At 34.6% G+C, this 21,437-nt stretch overlaps 1 protein-coding gene across 8 annotated transcripts in view; it reads right to left on the bottom strand.

Moving 5' to 3' along the window:
- VTI1A (vesicle transport through interaction with t-SNAREs 1A) overlaps nucleotides 1–21,437 on the bottom strand; it is a 351,973-nt gene that overhangs the window by 263,006 nt on the left and 67,530 nt on the right. For 5 of the 8 annotated variants that reach the window (XM_087432589.1, XM_014785741.2, XM_087432590.1 and 2 more), the window contains exons 4-6: nucleotides 13,496–13,573; nucleotides 7,144–7,164; nucleotides 2,349–2,433 (exon numbers count right to left, since the gene is read on the bottom strand). In XM_087432589.1, coding sequence (XP_087288715.1) covers nucleotides 2,349–2,433; nucleotides 7,144–7,164; nucleotides 13,496–13,573 — 184 coding nt within the window. The remainder of the gene's footprint in view (nucleotides 1–2,348; nucleotides 2,434–7,143; nucleotides 7,165–13,495; nucleotides 13,574–21,437) is intronic. The other 3 variants (XM_014785742.2, XM_004428087.3, XM_087432592.1) reach the window with 2 other exon arrangements.

Genomic DNA, 21,437 nt, shown 5'->3' with positions numbered 1-21,437 from the left:
GAGGGTTAGCAGAGAAGCAGGAAATGTAGAAGCAACACGGTGCCCATCACGATTACTTTCGTTTCCACATTACTTCAATAAGAATCAAGGGCAGGAAAAATGCTTTATGCCTCCCTTCTCATTTCTCAATCCACTTTCAAACTCATCCATGGAAATGAATTATTGTGAATACTCCTGTCTAGGCAGAGACTGCGTGTGCCACATTTGTCTTTACCTCCACAACGCCCACCCTTACTCCTCCTCCCAGACTTGGTTTTATAGTCTGTAAGAAGTTCCCAAGCCTTATATGAAAAATAAGTACCTAATTTTATAAAATTTTATAGTTAATCATTGTATTCTACTAAAACTTAGGCTGGTTTTTGGGACACTCTTAAATTGACATTTTCCATGTTGACTGTATTCATAGTTTGATGTGGATGTTATATTTTAACATACACCAAAAGGAATAACTACCAGATCCCATTCAATCTTATAACCTTGATCAATGTATGATCCTCCAGTATCTGTGATCTTCTTTGATGACTTCCTTCAGCTTTGGGAGGGAGCTACATGAATGGTGTAGTGTAAGAGAAAAGGCAGCCCAATCAGCCAAATTAAGCCCTGTGATTGGTGTCACAGCAAGAACATCCCCAACCCAACCCAGTCCCACGTGGAAAGATGCTCACCAATGGTATGTTTTGTCAAAGAAGGTTCCTGGATGATGGTCATGTTCAATAGGTATACTGTTACATTCCCCAAGGATGTCAAAGTAACACTTTTTTTAAAAGTCCTTAAATAGATACAAATTTTAATCACAATAAAAAAATTTTTCTATGAGATAGAGAAAGATAAATGCCTGTATATCATCAAATGACTATACATTAATAATAATATTTATATTTGTATAGTGTTTTATGGTGTATAAAACATTTTAATATATGCCATCATTTCTTAGGAATATTCTGAGACAGGCAGTGTTATTTCCATTTTATTGAAGAAGAAACTGAGACTCAGTTATGTGATTTGCTCAAGGTCACACAAACAAGAGCTAGAACCTGAGCCTGGTCCTTTGACCTCATGTTCAGGGCTCTTTCCATTATTCACAGGGTCAGTCACTTCTAAAGGCGAGCCCAACGATAAAAAGAACAAATGGAAGCTGGCTTTTATTCCAATCAGGGCAGAAAGCCAATCGATCAATAACCTCAGAAAGAAGGGTTGCCCATACTATCAAAAAATCTGGAGCGTTTATGGTTTTCTTCAGTTTTCTCATCATTACTGTAATACCAATGCCATTTGTGTTCTTCCTATTCAGTTCCTTAGAATTTATCACATAAGCCAGTCAATATAGTATACCCATGAGCCCAGGGCAAGAAAAAACACTGGCCATTCACAGAAGAAATTATTTGGAATCCTTCTCATTATACCCGCTCTTCCAAAAATAAACATTTTTGTGATGCTAAATTTAAAAAAATCAATAGAAATGTTGTTAACTATATATTTTTCGGTTTACATACTGGGCAAGAACTATCCAAAATATGTAAAATAGACTATATACAATCTATACTTTGCAAAACAAAACAAAAAAGATAATTAAATAATAAGAAACTAATGACTACAAAGGGGTTAATGGACATTTATTTACTGTGTAAAAATAAAGAGTCATTGCATGAAACATATACAACGAAAAAGCTTGTCTATTTTAAGAAGACGAAACTTAGAAGTCAAATTAGGGCTGTGTTTTCTGAAATTAATAACTAGTGTTAATTCAAACCAAAAGTTTGGACAGCATTAACTAGTGCTAATAAGATTACCATGAACATTAGCCTTGCTTCATACTATGACTTTTTTTTCCCCTGTATCTGATTATAGGTTCTGTTCAGGATTTAAAAAAAAACAAAAAATACAGGATCATTTCCAATACTAGGACAAATAAGCAAGGTAAACTAGGTAGTGTTACCTCTTTGCCCCTCGTTCACATCATTTAGACTGATTAAAATGTTAATTTTTACATATGTGAATAAACATAAAGGAGCAAACAACTGCAGACTGCACTGTGTGCTAGCAATCATTGCGGGTGGGTAAACTGACAACATGTAACTGCATATTAAGACAAATGTAGAATTTAGACAAAGTATTCCATCTCTTTTCAGATGTATACTTTTAAACCTCAGGAACTGTTTTCAGTAGATGTCATGCCTTTTAACTTGAAAAAAGATAAGCGCAAATAAGCTCCCAATTGTCTCCCCAATATGTAAACCACATCTTGGGCTGCTGTCTCTGCTACTCCTTTGAAGTATCCCTGAAATGTCATGTGTTGTGAAGACTGCTGTGCATAAGCAAGACAATTTGCTCACTCTCAGAATTCTTACCGGTTTCCACTGCTATTTGGTATCCAGCCTCTAGTCTCCGAGATGACCTTTCCAGCCTCTCTGTGTTATCGAGCAGATGTGCCCTCTGAAAAAGAAAAAGAGAAAAAAATCAGACAGCCGTCTACAATGTTCTTTTTTTGCCTTAAAAAAATAATGCTTTTGTATGCCCTAACATGTCTAGGGGGCGAGTCACAACCCATTACAGATAATTTTTAGCAAATCTTCCATTATAGGAACCACTTCAATGGACAGATTTCCAATCAATCAATTGTGTATGGACCATCCACTGTTTTGTTTTAAAAGGCAAACTCACATGTGGCCACAATGAATCTCACTCCAAAACACTGAGAAATGCACGAAGAACAGAGCCAACTGGATCTTTCCTGTTTCAGCAGAGGCAGATGTATGAGATACTTGCATAGATCTATGATCCCTATTTTGTATTTATTTTTTACAAAATATAATCATTTAAAAAACTTATTTGTTCCATTGATTCCTGCAGATAGTAATTTTTAAATAGGAACTTTATTTTTAAGAGAATGCCCCTCAATTTTGGATGTGCAGCAAGATTCCATATAGAACAACATATGCTACTAAAACAGAATACTAAATAGCAGTTCTGGTTTTAAGACAACTCGGGGCAACCACCAAGAAACAAGAGACACATGTTTCTCCATGCACACAGATGTACAAAATGGTGACTTTATTCCCAAATATATGGCACTAGACTGAAGGTGAACTTTTGACACACAGTGCTTTTGACTGTGAACTAATATTATAATAATTATATATACTCTTTTACATTATATTTGATGGGGAAATTAGAGAATTTTTCTGAAATTCTCAGCTTCTAAACTCTCTTTTCTACATTGAGCCTGGGTTTTTTTAACCATAATGATTGTACACTAGATCAAATCAGGTTGACAAACAGATTTATAAGCTAATCATGGCTGTGAATGGGTAAGAATATGTGCATGCACATGACATGAAAATGTGTGTCTGTATAGATGCATGTATGTCAGCATACTTAGAAATACATAAATATGCGTATCTGTATATTTGTGTGTGTGTACATGCATACATGTATTTGTATAAATTAGTACCTTTCCCCTTCAAATCAGTTTTGGTCAAAAAGAAAGAAAAAATGCAACCACAACTCCTACAACTTTGTGTTGTTGACAGATGTCATTTAAAATTGAAGAAATGCTTTCTAATAATAAAAAAGGAGGTGCCACACATATTATCTGAGTGGCTGTCGAGCGAAACGATCTACCTTGCTCTAATGAGCCCCCATGGATCTTGGAGATGCAAGCTGTATTGACATGCACACTTAAGCTAATACACCTAGACCAGTGCCTCCAAGCTCTAGCAGCCAGGGATGCTGACAGAACATCTCGCTTCCATCTTCAAAGAAAGGAAGTGATTAGTATGTTATCATTACCATTCAAAACGTGATTTCCTTATTCCCTCCCGGCATAGGTGACACATCTGAGATGCGGCCAGACGTTGGAGGCAGCTAAAGCCACATCAAAGCTTTCCTTGAAATTTTTTTTTGGGGGAAGAGCTGGGGTGGGGAGGGAGAATCATTAAAACAATGCATTTAGAAAAGAGAGATAGGACCTGATGTGAAGGTCAGGAAAGCTGCAACAACAGTCTATAATAATTAATAGAGTTGTCTAATATACAGCGGAGAAATTAAGAGAAAAACTGCCCCTCCCTCTGCAAAAAAAAAAAAAAAAAAAAAACCTAAATAAATAAAAGGGAGGAAGGAAGGAAAGCTTATACCATGAAAATGCAAAATCACTAAAGGCTGTAACTGAAAAAAAGAAGCATTAATGACTATTTTAAAATAAAATTAAGCACTTTACTCAGCTTGTCAAAAATAGCTTTCTTACTCCTAATTCTCCCTACATGCAGGTTTTGGGAGTAGGAATTGCTCTTCTCTTCTCTGCATATTGTTTTCTACCTTAACAAAGGACTTAATTTCAAACTGGTGATTGTCTAAAAAGATATAAAAAGATTTGCGAAATCAAGAGTAAATCTGAATTTTAATCCAGAATAAGAGAACAAAGATTTTTGCTTCATTTGCATATTATATAAAATCCCTAAATTAAAAGAAAACATTTAGCTACTACAGATAAAAAAAAAAATCAAAGGTCAATATTGAAAACTGACAGTCTATTATATGATAATATATCATGTAGGAAACAAAGCATGTAAATGTATAATGATTTTGGGGATTCTACGACAGTGAGCCAATTCAGATTATTCAGTGTACGGCTTTAATGGGAAGCAAAATTTCTAAAAGAACTTTTTTAAAAAAATGCATATTCCTAAATACCGGGAGTAATTCTTCCTCAGGACAGTTCAATTTTACCAGAGTAAATCTGCACACAAGAGGACTATCAGTTTACCAGCAGCCTTCCAGCGGGACCTCACTTTGTATTTTGGAACCTCTTAACTTAAGTCAAACTAAAATCAAGTTCTTATAACAGCTGTGCTATTTACATTGTTCCGTTAGTTGTGCATTGCCCTGGTCTCTGAAAATGAAAGGAAACACACTATAGTAGCAGCTGATGCTTTCAACTTGCCCCCACACTCCATCCCCAACTCATTCTCTCACCCTCTTCTCAGCCCTTTTCAAAGCAGGTAAGTGAAGCTGGGCAGGAGCTTCAGACAGAGCTCAGCTTGTGTGAGGAGCTGTGCAATGTGGAGAGCTGGAGACGCAGGATTCAAATGGAGAGCTCGGCACAGCCAACACCAGTACCGCTCCCTGTGCTCTACCAGTCTGCCTCCAAGCATGCCCCATTTCCAGAAGTGAGCCCGAAAAGCACATCACAAGGAAGGGATGGGGCATGCTTTGTTTCCAAACACAACAAAATGTCCTATTTCAAACCAGATGAGTGCCTGTCTTCTTAGGCTAAGTACAAGAAAGAAATCTGGGGTACATTCCCTGTATCACTACTATTAGAATCCTGGCTGAGAAACAATCACTTCTGAACAAACCATATATTAATGCAGTGTCATCACCGTAACCCATTCTATAAATATCAATGCTACATCCATATTAAAGGCTGTTAAAAGAATATCTCAGAGTATATTATTCTATTAGTTGAATGATCTAATTCTTCCAAGTACAATTCCATTACAGGTTACAGTAACATGCATTCCAGAAGCATAACTGATGAAACTGTTTGCTATAGGCACAACAAAAGAAATAAGCCATAACACAATGATAAAACGTATTTTAAAAGAAATGCAGATGTGATGTTTTCAGCTTTTAGAATTAAGATTTCTAAGTCCACACAATTCAGCTTAACAAAAATAGATCTTATGTCAAAAATGCTGAATGTAACAACACACAAGATTTTATTAGTTATATTCATTGCTAAATTCAGGGGCAAGAGCTTCATGTAGTTTCTTCATAAAAGAGGTTTTCAAGCCTATTGTTAGCTCCATTAACATTTGAAATTTCAGATTCTTCACGTAAGCATGAGCATATGCAAATACATACAAGCAGATATTATGTCTTGCAGAAAAATAATGTTGATATATCACTCACTTTAAGAATAATCTTATACATCAAAACTGCAATTGATTATATTCATTTAGTATATACATCTGCTTAGATGTAGGGAAGAGAAAAAACACAAAAAGATTGGAGGGTGAGGGTTCTGGGTATTTTCGCCCTTCATTTTATACATCATTATTACTTTTACTAAGAGAAGGCATCACTAAAGCATCTTAAATCAGAAAAGTCGTTGAAAACCTCTATCTACAAACCTCTAGATTTCACATCACCTAGAGAATGATGACATACTGATAAAAAAACTTCTGGGAAAATCTCAATCACTGCAGTCAAGCTAAACTTGAAAATAATTCACAGTACTCTGATTATTATAAGCAATTAGACAATTTTAAAATTGCAATATGGGCCATTATTTTATGCCATAATATAAAAGTAACAAAACTAACTTCATTAAATAAAACATATAATACTTTATCTCTGAAAAGAGAATCAAAGCATATTTGATATGTTTGGCTTAATTAAAAAAAAGTACAGAATCATTCAAAATCCCTCATTGACAGGGGGATAAAATTATAAATATTGCTGTAAATATTTGCTGGGCCACAAAAAAGTCCAGAGCTGTGTTATGAAACAGACTAGCAAACTCAGAAAAATGAGAACTCACTTGGGTGCTATTTCCTACAAAAAGGAAAGTGTTTAACAATGACGAGAGCTTTGGCTATTCTTAGGTATCTGTGTACACAGACTAGTAGGGCATTTATAACAGATGTGTGTTTCCCCAAAAGAATAATAGATTCCTCGTATCTTACGTTGAACCTAAGAATTCTGGGTGAGGGAAAGGAGTTTATTCAAAAACAGTTTTCAGTAAAGTAAAACAGAATGTCAGAAAAAGATTTTTAAATCATATTGACTTCCTTGAGAAACCAATATAAATAAAACAAATCTGAAGTTAGTCTACATTAAAACTACACTTGGGTATAGTTTTAGGATATTCCTTTGTTTCTTCCTCTCTTTCTTGGCCTTTAAAATATGAACTTTCCTCCGATGCCAACAAACAACAATGATCATGTGATAAGCATGATTAGGATATACTTGTTTTTAAAAAGATAGTCAGCAGAGAACATTTCTGAGCAATATAATCAATATTTTTGCTATGTGTAGATTTTCCTGGAAAAATGAACTCAAAGATCTTACTTCAGATTTAGAAACTCAATTTTACAGGGAAAAGCAGAATTAAAAAAAAAAAGCAAGCTAGGAAGTACTCACCTCTTCACGTAATTTTATCAACTGCAACATGAATGCACCAAAAAAAAAAAAGATAAAAAGGAAAGAAATGGCAGGAAAGAAAGATCAGTTGTGTGACAGGATACAGAATTAACATTGACAATTTATCTGTTTACATGTTTAGCATTTAAAAATCACAGACAAACACATTAAAAGAACCTAAACATAGACTACATGCAGAGTTTTTTGAACGAATAAAGATCACTTTCTCACACTGTCACATTAAACAAAGAGAATAGTGTGAAATTCTCTTTTAAAGTACATCTAAGACACCATCATGAAATAAAGGGGAATGACTTCATAGAAGTCTATATTATAAAGAAAGAAAACAAGTTTACTGTTCCTCTCTTCTAAGAACGTACCACTGAAGAGGTTTTGTACATACAAGTCTTCAGGATGTTTCTCTATTTTAAATCTTGACAACTGATTTCACATTTTACGTACAAATGAAAATGATTAATAGTTCATGCTTTTGTCCCAATAAGTATTTAAAACAACAAACTATTACGTTAGTTAATGTCATACTTATCCCCACTCTAGTAATAGGATTGCATTTGGAGGTAAAATTATTTTAATTGAGAATAAAGCATGCCAGGATACATAGGATTTTGGACATAGTATCAGAAAATATTTCACTATCCTTAGAAATATTGTGTATATCAGAGTTAATTTCTAAGTTTTTGTTTTGCTTAAGAGGCTACTGCAATCACCTGGTGTTTTTATTTTAATTTTTGAAGTTTCCTCATTTTTCAATTTTCTTCATCTTGTGAACTGGGTCATCTCAAAGCAATGAGCTCTCTTACTTCATTTGTACTGCAGTCTGTTTTCACTAAAGTCAAACTCAAAACCACTCTTTACTTGTTAGTAAATTCTCCTATGATAACATTTTAATTCTTCTCTGCAGAACATTCTTCTATTTGCCTTAAATATAACAGATAAAACAAGCTGCTTAACTCTTTAGAAATTACAAGATGGATATAATCATATATCTGGTTCATTCTTTGTGTGTGTGGGGGTGTGTGTGTGTGTTCAACAGTATTCTAAACCACAAATATCATTGTATACTTGAGATGACTACATAGTTTTTGCAAAGAATAGAAACTGAAACCTATGTTGTAAGAGACTGTAAACCACATTCTAGTTCTGAAATTTGCATCCTCAGCAAGTCAGGTCTACAACTGATAATTTTAAACATCCAAATATCTGTAACATCTGTTATAACACTTGACATACACATGCCAATAAATTAAAGTATTGCTTTGGGAGAAACGTGCCATGAATTGCTCACTATAAGTCTCTCCAAAAAGTATCACGTTTAGTATAGCCCGGATTTCTCAATGCTTAATGCTTTTCTTGTCTTCAATTCAGGGAAGGCAGCTTATTCTGTTATTTCATTTGTTATATGAAAACTATTTCAAGTACAAAAGACTGAGATTTCAAAATTGTTGTGAATCTTATAAAAAGGGTACAGAATCTGTTACATAATGTCTCACAGTGCATTTAGTGAAAGTGAAACTTTGAATATCATCCTTTCAAAATGCACGAGAAGTTGTCATTATTTTTAATTAACACACTCTCTCAGTAACCCTGCACTGTGTATGAGTAAAGCATCTCACCATTTCTTGTGAAAAGTTATCATTCTTCCCAAGAAGAAGTAAAATTTTAAACCAAAATACCTGGCCTATCATATATCGGAATCTTTCTCTTTGCTATCCGAACATCACAGGAGAAAAAGGCAAACATAAATTCTCAGAAAGAGAGGATCTGGGAATTGATCGCTCAGCTATATTTTCTTTCTGGGAGCACCATTCTTCAGTTGACTATGATACTTAAGGGGCCAAAGTTTAAAACTACTCCTCAGCAATAGAGACCATTTGGGGCATGCCACCCTGCCATAATCAATGAGTGTTTAAAAATGCTACCCATTTGTTTTTTCAATAGATTCCAAACAAAAAACGTTCTATCTTGTTTGTGCTGCATGGCTGCATTCAAGCTCTACACGGGATTTGTAGCTAAGCTAGGTAATGGGAGGGTTTTTAATCTTTATCTTTTTTTTTTTTTTTCCAGTTAGGCTGAGAGTTTTCGTTCGAGTAAACAAAAGACGGCTTATTTCTGAAAATTAACAATGCTTAGACTAGACTGAACGTAGTGATTTCATATTTTAGCGAGTTACTAGCTCCATCATAGGCAACATGAAAGTCTGCCATGCCACCATGTTGTTATGATAATCACCATCTTTTCTGAAACAAAGATTTTTTTCCTCCAATGCAGAATTTGATACAAGAGGTAATCTGTTCCTTTGTGGGCAGAAAAAATCTGGTTTACGCTGGTTTGAACCAGTGGAATCTCTTGTGGTTAAGCCTTCTGCTGTGACTAAAATCAAAACTGCACTGCAGAGCATGTGAGGGTTCATGAGCGCGCGCCTCCATGTGTGAGGCGCGTCATGTGACCCCCAGAACTACCGAATTTTTTTTTAAAGCTGATAACGCGACTGCCGTCTCTGCCCGCATACAGATAACGAATAAATGCTGAACTCTATTAAACGCCCTTTACACATTATCGTGGGTCGAACACACAATTTTCTGAACTTATGATGACAGTCTATTTATTTTGCTATAAACCCTCAGCACGTAACGAACAGATTTGTGCCTGGTAATGGTCTGCTCTGCCAGGGCTATATGAAATGATACCGACCTTCTTTAGATCTTGGGGAATTAGATTGACCGACTTCACCCCCTGGTCTGTAGCTGAAGTTTAACACACTTTATGCACAGCAAGCCCAAATCGGAACTTAAGAGAACCTTGTATTAAAAAATTAAGCAATCATATCTGCTAAATATTGCTTTACCACAAAAATTTCGGCACGTTAGAAATATCCTACTCTTTATGTATATTTTAAACCTTCCATTTAGGATTTACTCAAATTTATTCACTGAACAGTATAATTTTGCATATGGAAATTGAGAGACTATTAGGGTTCAAAAGCAGAGCATGGAACATTTTATTTGGTCCATTATCATACTCTGCTATGAAGGGGATTTAACTCTCTAAGATGTTTTTTTCCTTTTCTGAGAATGGTTTTCATGAAACTAAATCAAGTTAACAACTAATAAAGTTTTCACTCTAAATATAGTATCACTATATTTCAAAAAGTCAACTCTCTCAAAAACTAAAATATTGCCATACAGAATGGAAAATATCATATTTTAAAAGAATAGAATGATAATGCCTAAGACAATAGTCCCTGGAAAGCTGATGACTCAACTATACTCAAATGTGCAATGTAGGTAATTCTGTTGCTTCTTTGTAAATCAGGGATGAGCTATATTTGAGTGTATGAGATGGATATGAATCAGAAATGAATTTATACAAAGCAATTAATTTGGAATTAAATGAAATTGTGTACTGTATGAGGGACAATAAAGAGGCATTTGAAAAATTCTTAATTTCTGAAATCTTGATATTTCTAATCATGGCAGAAATGTTTATATATATGAGTAAACTACTATACTTTATAGTTAATTGGTAGATTATAACTATGTGGATAAACAGCCAGGTTTTAGATGCCTAAAAAAATGCAGTGCAAATGGCCAGAATGAGAAATAATAGCTATGGCATTAACATTTGTCTAAATCTCACAAAGAAGCCATTATAGGGAGGATGTGTATATTGCATCAAAAATAACTAAATAGCCAGTACTTAGTTTATTTTACCTATTTGTACCTATTGCTATGAATTCTTTATTATTTTCCTTTTCTGATCTATAGTTTTTAAAAATTGAGATATATCCCAATTACAATGAAACAAATATGGCTATTTTTGTCATTTTGTTTATCTCCAAGTTTTCTCTGTATATATTAAAAGTCAATCATAAATATTACATGGCCAAGAAGTTCTGAAAATCAATTTCTCAACAATTAACTTGAAAACAAACTTATTTGTGGGCAGAAAATATCTTCTTATATAAATTATAGGTAATCCTACCAAGACAAAACTATCTTCTCAGTCACTGAGCTACAAAAATTAACATGAAGAGCCTACTTAAAATCTTTTCTTCCTTTACAAAAAGGCCTTCTGTTTTGATCCCATAGTCTGGATGAATACTGATGCAGAATAAAGAGTTATTCTCAAGTGACCATTCCTGGTTAAGGATGTGTTTTAGTTTGTGGGATTTTGATTCCTATATTACGATAAAGAGCCTTAAAACAAAATTTAATGACTTTATTGTGATATGAATATTTTGCTACATTTGGTAACAAAATATCCAAAAAGTTGTGTGGTCTCTTTGAACTTTCAAACCTAATTCAAATTTTAGACTGAAAAGTTTGTGTAAGTGATAATCTAACAGTTACATAGTCTCATGACTGTAATTTATCATACTCTATTTATTGACATGACAGCTCCTTACAACTAAACTTCAGGTTCTCCAAGCACTTTCAGAATTTGTGAGTTTGATTTATACAAGTCCAGGGGAAATCTCTGCATAATCACTTTAAAGTGACAGGAATATAATTTGAAAAATTCAGAAAATATGAATTCAATCTATTTTTGTGGAATATTTTTCTTTAGGCATAGAAAAAAATCATACTTATATGTATGTAAGGCAAATGTTTGAGGCACATAAAATGTCCATTAAGAGAAGTGAACATGCTTAAAGAAAAAAACAGATCCCTGTCATAGTACTACAACATCCGTTACAATAAAGGAGTCTGAGTTAGACAGGAACACCTCCTTCCTTTCTATTTCCTCTCTATTAGGCAGTAGTTTCAAATAAGGGAAAGATCTATAGCTTTTTAAAGAATTGACATGGGAGCTATGCATTCACTTTTTTTGCAAAAAAGATAATGCTTTTTTGCAGTAAAGATGGGACATAAAATTATGATTCATTCACTCCAGAGGTATGAGCAATCTAAATCTCACTTAAAATAAGAAAATATTTTTTCTCTCCTCACATTATTTAATCTATTATGAGTAAAACCCCTTTATCACATCACCCTTTTACGTTAGATGTGTTCCTTTTTTGTTTTTCCCTTAGCTATTCTCACATTTCAGTCAGGGAAGCTGAAATCCCAAGTCAAATCTTAACATGTTTACATGTCTGAACTCAAGCTGATAACATCCAAATAGTGGAGGAGGTGAGAGCTTTCCAAAAACAAACATAATCAGCCCAGTGACTCTCTCCCTTTTTTAGGATGGGTGGATGGGGGCCTTAATCACATAAGCAACATCCCTGTTTACAATATTAACATTATAGCAGAGAGTAATATAGTTTCATCATATAATCTATTTGAAATGGTAAATACAATTACGCAATTTTTATAATGTGTAGTGATACGTTGTTTTACTATCTTATTAAAATTTTGGTTTACTCAATGAATGATTTATGTTCCTTTTTATTTAGGTAGAGTAGAGACCTTTACAATACTTGCCAAAGTAACATTAATAAACATGTTCAGGACTTGCTTCTGAAGTTCCCTATCATTTATTTTCTTTAAAAGTGTCAGAGAATCAGTTACTAAGGTTGTTTGAGTCATTTTTAACGTCATCTCTACACTGAGGCTCTTGAAACATTTTTTTTAAGTCATATATATTATCTATATGAATTAATGAAGTCTGTGTATTAATTCAAAGAAAGAAGTGGGACAATTAATTAAACTCATGACACTATTGTGTGATCCAATGAGAACTGACAGCGAAGTTGTAAGGCCCTTTTAAGAAGAAATTGTATCTTATTTTTTGCCTATGCAGATCTTAAACTGCAAAAAGACTTTTCCTATTATTATTACTATTATTGTTATTATTTGACAGAGGCAGGACCCCTATATGAGTATCCAAGTTCCACACTGGTACTTACAATTTGCATTTTGGTGAATGTATTTTTAAGAAGCTACACAATAGGAGACTGAGCTGCCCTGTTGAATTTTGAAAGCTTTACTTTCATTTGTTTTGCTGCAAATGTTGATTTAATTATACTGCATTATTATCAAAGCTGCATTATGTACTTTTTTATTCCTTTTACATGTGTTTGAGGTGAAGACCTTGGCTTTGTCTGCAAACAGTGTGTTTCAAGTTATTCCTTAAGTACTAAATAATAAAGAAAAGAGAAGAAAAGATTTTTTTAAAGATAGCAGACAGTGATCACAAGGTAAAGGGTTAAATGTAAGATCTCCAAGAAACATTTTGAAGTTGATTAAGACTCCAGCTTTGCATTAAACAGTATCGCTTCCACATGAGTTGCTGCTAATACTGTTAAGGAGCAGCTTGAGAGCCCAGTGTGCCAGTGACCTCCTTCACCCTCCAGCCACCCACCGGGCCTTCCTGATTAGCATTCTACCTGGTTCTCTGAGGAATTCCCATCATCCCCTAGGAGCTCATTCCGTACTTCGTCACTGTAGGCGATCCGTGACCTTTTCTATAAAACAAAACAAAAAGGGAGAGAGCAAGATGAACGTTGGAAAGTAGAGGCTTCGAAGCATTATTGGTATCAAGGCTGATCATCTCAAACCTCGAGAGCCCCCTGTTGGAAACCTATTTGCTAAAATCTGCAAACCAAAGTTGTGTAAAGTTCTTGAACTTGAGAAGTTTAATGTAAATTAGAAGTTTTTCAAATGCCATTAATGAAAGAAACCTCTGCATTGTGGAAGTACTCTATTAATATTCACAAACGGATTAGAACTGGTATATTATTCCATACATAGTCATTCACATAAGACCACTAAACTAAAGGAAAGACAGCTATACAGCTGTATATCTGCAAAACTCAGCAGATTACAATTAAAACAAGAGTATATGGGGGTCTTAATATTGTGGCAGGAAATGGACTATACAATACAGATCTTTTAAAATCTCTAATTCTAGGATAATATTATATCTCCAACTATACACTGGAACGTCTGGAAAATAGTACATCTATATTTCCTTCATTATTGTGATGTTACTAACCAGAAAGAAATGGAATTTAAAAGCCCATCCTATTTCCAAACAATAATTTAAATGCCTCCAAGTCCTCTATAAATAAGGGCCTAAGGAAAAGTAATGGGAGTGTGAGTGTGTGTGTGTGTGTCTGTGTGTGTGGTAAAACAAATCAAATTTCTCAATCCCAGTAAATAAAGACAAGTGGACTATGAGTCAACGGTTCACACACTGAAATTTTGTTTCATAAGAAATCTACTTTTACCTGTAAAGTCAGAGGGACATGTCTGCAAACAATTCATGAATTATCTACAGTATACAAATGTACAGACATTTTCAAAAGCTAAAAGGCTCTGAACATTAGTTGTGAAGCTAGAGTGCCATCCTCACATCCTCCTTCAGCATCACTATCGCAGCATCACTATTGCAGACTCAAATGCAGATTTACAGGTTACTTTGCTGCCTTTTCTGCTTCTGAACTAAGCAAAAACTGTCAATTAAAAAATGGCAGTTGGGAAACAGTAATCTTTTCTCACTTGGGGTCTTTAGTTCACGACTTAAAATTTCTTACCTGTTCAACTGCAATCTGAAAAATTATTGTAGTTTAAAAACACTATCCATAATCTGTGAGCAGAAGTCAATAAGATTTTTAATTAGATTTTTAAACTAGTGAATGAGTGACACTGCTTTGCCACATAGAGATCATAATGTCTTAAACATAAAAATCATATTATATTAGAATTTTTGTTTTGTTTTGTTTTGTTTTGTGTGTGAGATCAGCCCTGAGCTAACATCCATGCTAATCCTCCTCTTTTTGCTGAGGAAGACCCGCTCTGAGCTAACATCTATTGCCAATCCTCCTCCTTTTTTTTCCCCAAAGCCCCAGTAGATAGTTGTATGTCATAGTCGCACATCCTTCTAGTTGCTGTATGTGGGACGCAGCCTCAGCATGGCCGGAGAAGCGGTTCGTCGGTGCGTGCCCGGGATCCGAACCCGGGCTGCCAGTAGCAGAGTGCGCGCACTTAACCGCTAAGCCATGGGGCCGGCCCATATATTATATTAGAATTTAAAAGGACTTTCAACAAGAAAAACCGATAGATTTTAAATCATTTTAAAGCTGCAGCCTTTCTCAATTGGGGTTCCTCATCTGAATGAACCGATAGATTTTAAATCATTTTAAAGCTGCAGCCTTTCTCAATTGGGGTTCCTCATCTGAATGCCAAAACACAGAAAATTATTTCAGTAACAATAATTTCTCAATTCTCCCAAGGATGGTACATAGAGAATTTAGTTCATTACATAGAACAGAAGGCTTAGGGCATTAGGGCTTAACTCTCTGGCAGAACTCAGCTGAAAAGGGCTGAATGGAATATAAATAAAAATAAATTAATCTAGACACTCCTTTATTTTTTAGAAAAAAACACAAAAAAAGCCAGTCTCAAGGAGTTCTAAAGGTAGCTTTGCTTAAACTGAGACTAGTACCCTGGGGTCCTGACTCCCAGCTCAATGCTCAATTTACCACACAGAATTCCCTCACCGTGTTATCACCCTTTGGATACACTCAGGAAAAAGATAACAAAAACTGCAAAAGGAGATGGCAGCATCCCTTCTCTGCCTTGAGTCTCCACTCCAAGCCCCCCTTCCCTGCCACAAATGTGTATCTTATACCTTGGCAAATGCAATAAGAGTGTAAGCAGACAAATAAAACCAACAATGTTGCAGAGGGGACAAAGTAGAAAAGTTAAGTCATTAGCCTGAGGTCAATAATGAGAACTATATCAGATGTCTCAACAATTCAGGAGTGACACAACTCATTCATGTCTGAATACTCCAGACTTCTTACCACCACAAACAGCATACTATATTAAGCCTGCCAGTAATAAGTAAGTTCTCTTACTGTATTTACTGAAGCTACTATTAATTCGTTATTTCTATTGACTTCATAAAGAATTGTATGGAAAAATGCTAAATTATAAGGACACTACACTTCATGGCCTGACTACAATATTTAGATCAAGCCAAACCTTTCTTTTGCCTATTTGGAGATCCCCACTACAGTAGTTTCAAACTAGCTAAGCAAAAGTATTTTACAGCATTAAAGGAAATGAGAACCTTTAAACAGGCTGTGGTATCAGAGCTGCCTTTTTAATTATTCATTTCATCACTATGGGGGACTAAAACATTCCACAGTATGCAAGAATATCATATGGAGATTGTTTTTGTTTTCCCCTTTTTTCACCAAAATACCAACAAATTGGCATAGACTATTCAATTACATTATATTCTTATTTTGATTTACTATACTTCAAAAGAAGAAGAAAATTACAAACGTGTATCCCTAAATACCTAATCTTGTTTTGGTTAGAATCCATTGCTTTTGAAAACCACCAATTAAGAGTGTACATGCTCAGCAACAGAGGAGAACTAAGCATTTATCCACAGTTGAAGGGTGGTCCCTATAAATGTCATTCTTTACATTGGGACAGTAAAAATTGGTCATTTGGATGGCTTTCTAGATGCAATTAAGCAAATGATATGCTGAATTTACAAAATGTTCTCTGATAGGGCTGACTTCTCTTAAATAATGAAAAGACAACTCATTTTAAATATCAGAAATAATTCCTCATGAAAATGATACAACCAATGCTGAAAACTGAACTCTTTACACTCGAGTATCATTTTACAAAAATTTTAAAAAATCAAGACTTTGTTTTATTAAGAATTATATTTAAATGCCTGACATTGGTATTTTCTCCCAATTTTTTATGGTTTGAAATTTCAAGAAGGCTGATTGTAATCAACCATAATTTAGCCTGCAGGATCATCACTAAACTAATTGAATAGCAAAAAAGGCAAATTGCTTTGAATGACAAACGGCTTACTTTATGAATAATTTTCCTCCAAAACATCAATAAATTATTTTACCGTTTATGGAATTTTTAAAAACCTCACTTTACATTACTAAGTACATACTTTAATTTGGAAGATTCAAAGTTAATGAAACTGAAGCATCTACTGTATCTTGATAAACTAACTAAACTATTTTTACTTTATTATCAACTGTATAAAATCTGTACTTTAGCCAAATGCAAGCATGAGAATTTGAGCTGGAAATGTCACACACTCAGCTACAGTTTGAAGGAACCCAATTCATAATGCATTTTATAAATAGTTAATGACTTCTATACATAAGCTAACCAGGCAAATCAAGAAATTGTCAACATTTTTAGTCTTAGTTGTCAGTTACCACTGTCTACTGGTGCTTTATATGTGGCTTCTGGAGAAGACAGAAGCTCTATGCAGTTTGTAATCTACTGCAATTTTGGGTCTGTCCCACAAGGGTGGAAAAGCTTCAACTGACAATACTTGCCACACACACACACACAGAGTGTTAAATATAAGAGCATTCCTCACTTTTAGTTGTGTGTTTGTGTAAAGCTTATTCTTCTAATTTATACACTTAGGTGGACTAGACATAGTTGGACAGAAAAATCTATAGAACATATGTGAACTACAGAAAAAATATGACAAATTAACAACTGATTGTTATCCCTAAGTTAGATGCACAAAGTTTCAATGGCTATTATAAACTGATGACACAAGTGAGTCTTTGATTATGAAAGTGGACTTTAGATTCCAAGCAGTTTTCACTTGGTATATGAACAGAACTTTTGCATACTGATTGGCTAATTTTCTTAAAGCCAAGTTCAAACAGATACACTTGCTCAGTTCTGTCTGAAAATTTGGCTTGAAACAATCTATCTACTTGACCCAAGACTTAACATTTCCCAACTGAACTGAATATATTCCTGGATAGACATTGCTAAACTAGAAACAAAACGAATTAACTTAGCTTAAACTAATTAAGAACTGTGATCTGTGGGACCACCTCCTGTATGATTCTACATGTGAAACAGGGTATACATAACTAGAATGAGGATTCTAAACCCACCACTAGCATAAGCATAACAATGAAGTTGGTTTATTACTAAAGCATATATGAGAATTTAATTTCCATGGCGTGCACATGGCAAAGCAATTGCTTAAATTGCCTCACCTGGGAATTTAATACAATGTTATCATCAGACCAGCCACATTGTAAATAGATTTATAATGCTTTCCATGTGCTGCACACTGTTGCATACGAATTAAGTAATGATCTGGTATTACAATAAAATCAGCTAGTTCCCACACCTGGCAGACAGGATATTTCACTAAATTAAGACCCGTACAGCTACATCACAAGGCGTGGGAGAGGAAAGCATCTCTAAGGCATTCAAGTTGAGTTTTACATGGGAGGCAAACACTCCATGGCTATGTAGAATGTCACTATGTTGAATGGGCTGCTCAAGACAATCTGTTTCTAACATCTGTATCACAAAATTAAGACTTTCTCATTTCCATTCAATTTTGGCCTAATTTTCTTCATTCAGTACTCTAATTACTAATCAGCAATCCACAACATTCACAAACACTAAGAACACCCTTCATTCTAATCTATGTGCTGCAGACAGCCAAATAATTGATACAAAGTGCAGTATGGTTTTGGTAAGTAATGAAAGAACAGCTTGTCTTACTTCCTAATCAAATTGGTCTATAGAAGAAATGGTTAATAGATTTCTCCATAGGTCTAAAACAAATTACCCAGTCTGGCCAGACTTTTCCATTGCTTCTACCATGTCTTTCAGTCGCCATATATTTAATAATGCCCAAGGTTACCAGGTGATACATCTATTAAAAACTGTTATGCTTTCATAGCCAAAGAATTTAACTGCTCTAAAGAATTTAACTGCTCCTGTTATGATTAACACTTTGGATATCTACAGAATACCATGAAATTATATTTATTAGCTAGTCATATAATTGCTGGCATTCATTTCTTACCTAATTTTATCTGGTTCTAATTAAATAATATCATACTTCTGTAATGCCCAGATGGCATTTTCTAAAATGCATCTATCTTTGGCACAAAGCATTCCATTTTTAACCTCACTTCTGCTTCTCCATGGCCAACTTAAGCTTTTCATCCACACTCCTCCCCGATCCAGGACTTAAAAAGGCTCATCAATTCAGGAGAGGAAACTTAAATTTTGGTGAAAAAAATAAAAAGGAATTTACGAAATTTTGTTGATCACAGTGTTCTCTGTGCTGTATTAGTTTCTAGCAAAAAGCAACTTAAGATTAAAACATACCATACTACATGATTTAGGGAAAGGCAAAGTAAACTGTAGGGTAAACTGTTCCCTGGAAAGTTGTTAGGACAAAAAAGCACGGGGCACTGAGTGAAAAGAACAGAGATAACATTTCAGCATATGATCTTGGTCAAATTAAGTTTTCTCAATATTAGTTTCCTCAATCTCTAAAAGAGTGGTGACAATATTTATTTCCCAGGGCTATTGTAAGGGTTTAAATATTAGAAACAAATGGAAACCTACCATAATACCTTGGATGTGATAACCCTGAAAAGGATGTTCAACTAAATATTAGTTGATAATATTGGAAAGGATGCAGTAAAACCAGTACACATACATGGCTGAGAGTATAAATTAGTGCATCCTTCCTAGAAAATGATTTGCCAATATATACCAAAAGTAGCTTTAAAAAGTTCATATTATTTTACCCAGTAATTCCACTACATTGTTTTGCCCAATTCCCTATTTTGTGGTGCTACAATTTTTGGATGACTTTCAATGGTAAAAACTTTACTGAATTTCTTTAATGTTATCAGAGAAATTATGTTCCAATCTGTTTTGTCTAAGTAATCATTCCACTAAGCATGGCTTGCTCTTGTTTAAGGGACTGTTTAGAGTTAAACGTCAAGCTCATTCAGTGGAAAGTGCACATGCCACATGTCACCAATACTGTGGCATTAATAAAGGGAAAGCACGCTTTCTCTGTATCATAAACTCATGGGCAATGGACCATCTGCAAGCCACCGGAGAGATAATACTAACACGTCCTGCTGCTAGGCTACCAACAGTTGAAAAAGCAGGTTACCGTGAGAACACTGAAATAACCCATTGTTCTTCAGTACGTAATACCAGGAAAAGATATTTAAAATTTTTTTGAAATAAATTTAAATACTAATGTCTTTCTATTATAATCACTCTCACTTATTATTTTTGCTTGTACGTTCAAGAATATTTTACATGTTTGAAATGGATATTTATGTTTTGGTTGTAAATAGTAAGATAAATTATACCACATTTCCTCTTATTTTTTAAAATTTAGCTATAATATCACAAAAGAATATTTATATGCACATGATGAGGTTATATACGTATATCGACACATATAGACTCACACAAACACATACGCAATCCATATGGAATAATAACTCTGTTTCTCACAATGCTAGAATAGATTTTCATTTATAGTAGGAATTCCGACCACATTGCTGCTACATCATTTAATGATTTGCAAAACAGAGAGCCCAGAAATCGTGTAACGGCACTTCTTCATTTCCTCCTCCCGCATTTCTAAGCTTAAGCCTGAAATTTAAGTTTAGTATTAGTGTTTCAAAATGCAATTTGAATTAGTATCATGGCCCCACTTGCTTACACATGCTTGTAGTTTATGACTTTGACACTGCTATTGAACACAGTGTGGCTGTGTCTTAAATCATGTTAGCTTGTCAATCAATAATTAAGTTACTTCATTCAGAAAATCAGCTCTTGATAGAATGCCCAGATGTTGTTGTCAACATCTGGAGCAGTGTAAGTATGCAGTGTAGGAAATTTAATTCTTCAAAGTCTTTCTGAATATAAAATAAAATAACTCCATAGACTGTGCTTGAAATAATCAAAATGTCAAAATGTTCATTATTTTGTTTGATAATGATATATTAATACCCTATACACTCCCACTGGAAAATGATACTCTGATAAATGAATGTATGTAACAGCAATCATTTGTATTTTTAAAAGAATTACTGAAATAAAGTATATAAATTTATATAATTAATTTGTATCTAGTTTTCCCTATGTAATATGCCTAGCATTAGGGAGGAAAAATAATACTTCATTGAAAATCTGTCTATAGCCATAATTTCAAGTAATTTAGACATCCAAGAACAAATGATCTTGAGGATTCTGTGTAACTGACACTGAGGTATCACATAAATGACCGAATCTTATAGCTGACAGTGACATGAGGCATCATCTAGGCCAGCTTACATATTTAGAGACCAGGAGTTCTAAGCCAGATGGGTGATCTACCCAAGGCCACGCACCTGGGAAAGACCAGGCAGGACAAGGACAGAATCCGTTTCCCAATGCCGGCCTTCACTTTACCACACCACCAAGACAGGCGGGGATGTCCCATCGCTCATTCCCCAACCATGGCTGGCTGCACCATTTGCCTAG

Source organism: Ceratotherium simum, chromosome 6 (genome assembly GCF_057802395.1).
Source record: "Ceratotherium simum simum isolate JZ-2026a chromosome 6, ASM5780239v1, whole genome shotgun sequence".
Taxonomy (NCBI): Eukaryota; Metazoa; Chordata; class Mammalia; order Perissodactyla; family Rhinocerotidae; genus Ceratotherium; species Ceratotherium simum.
Note: the sequence above shows the minus strand (reverse complement) of the source record. Positions and strands in the feature narration are given on the sequence as shown.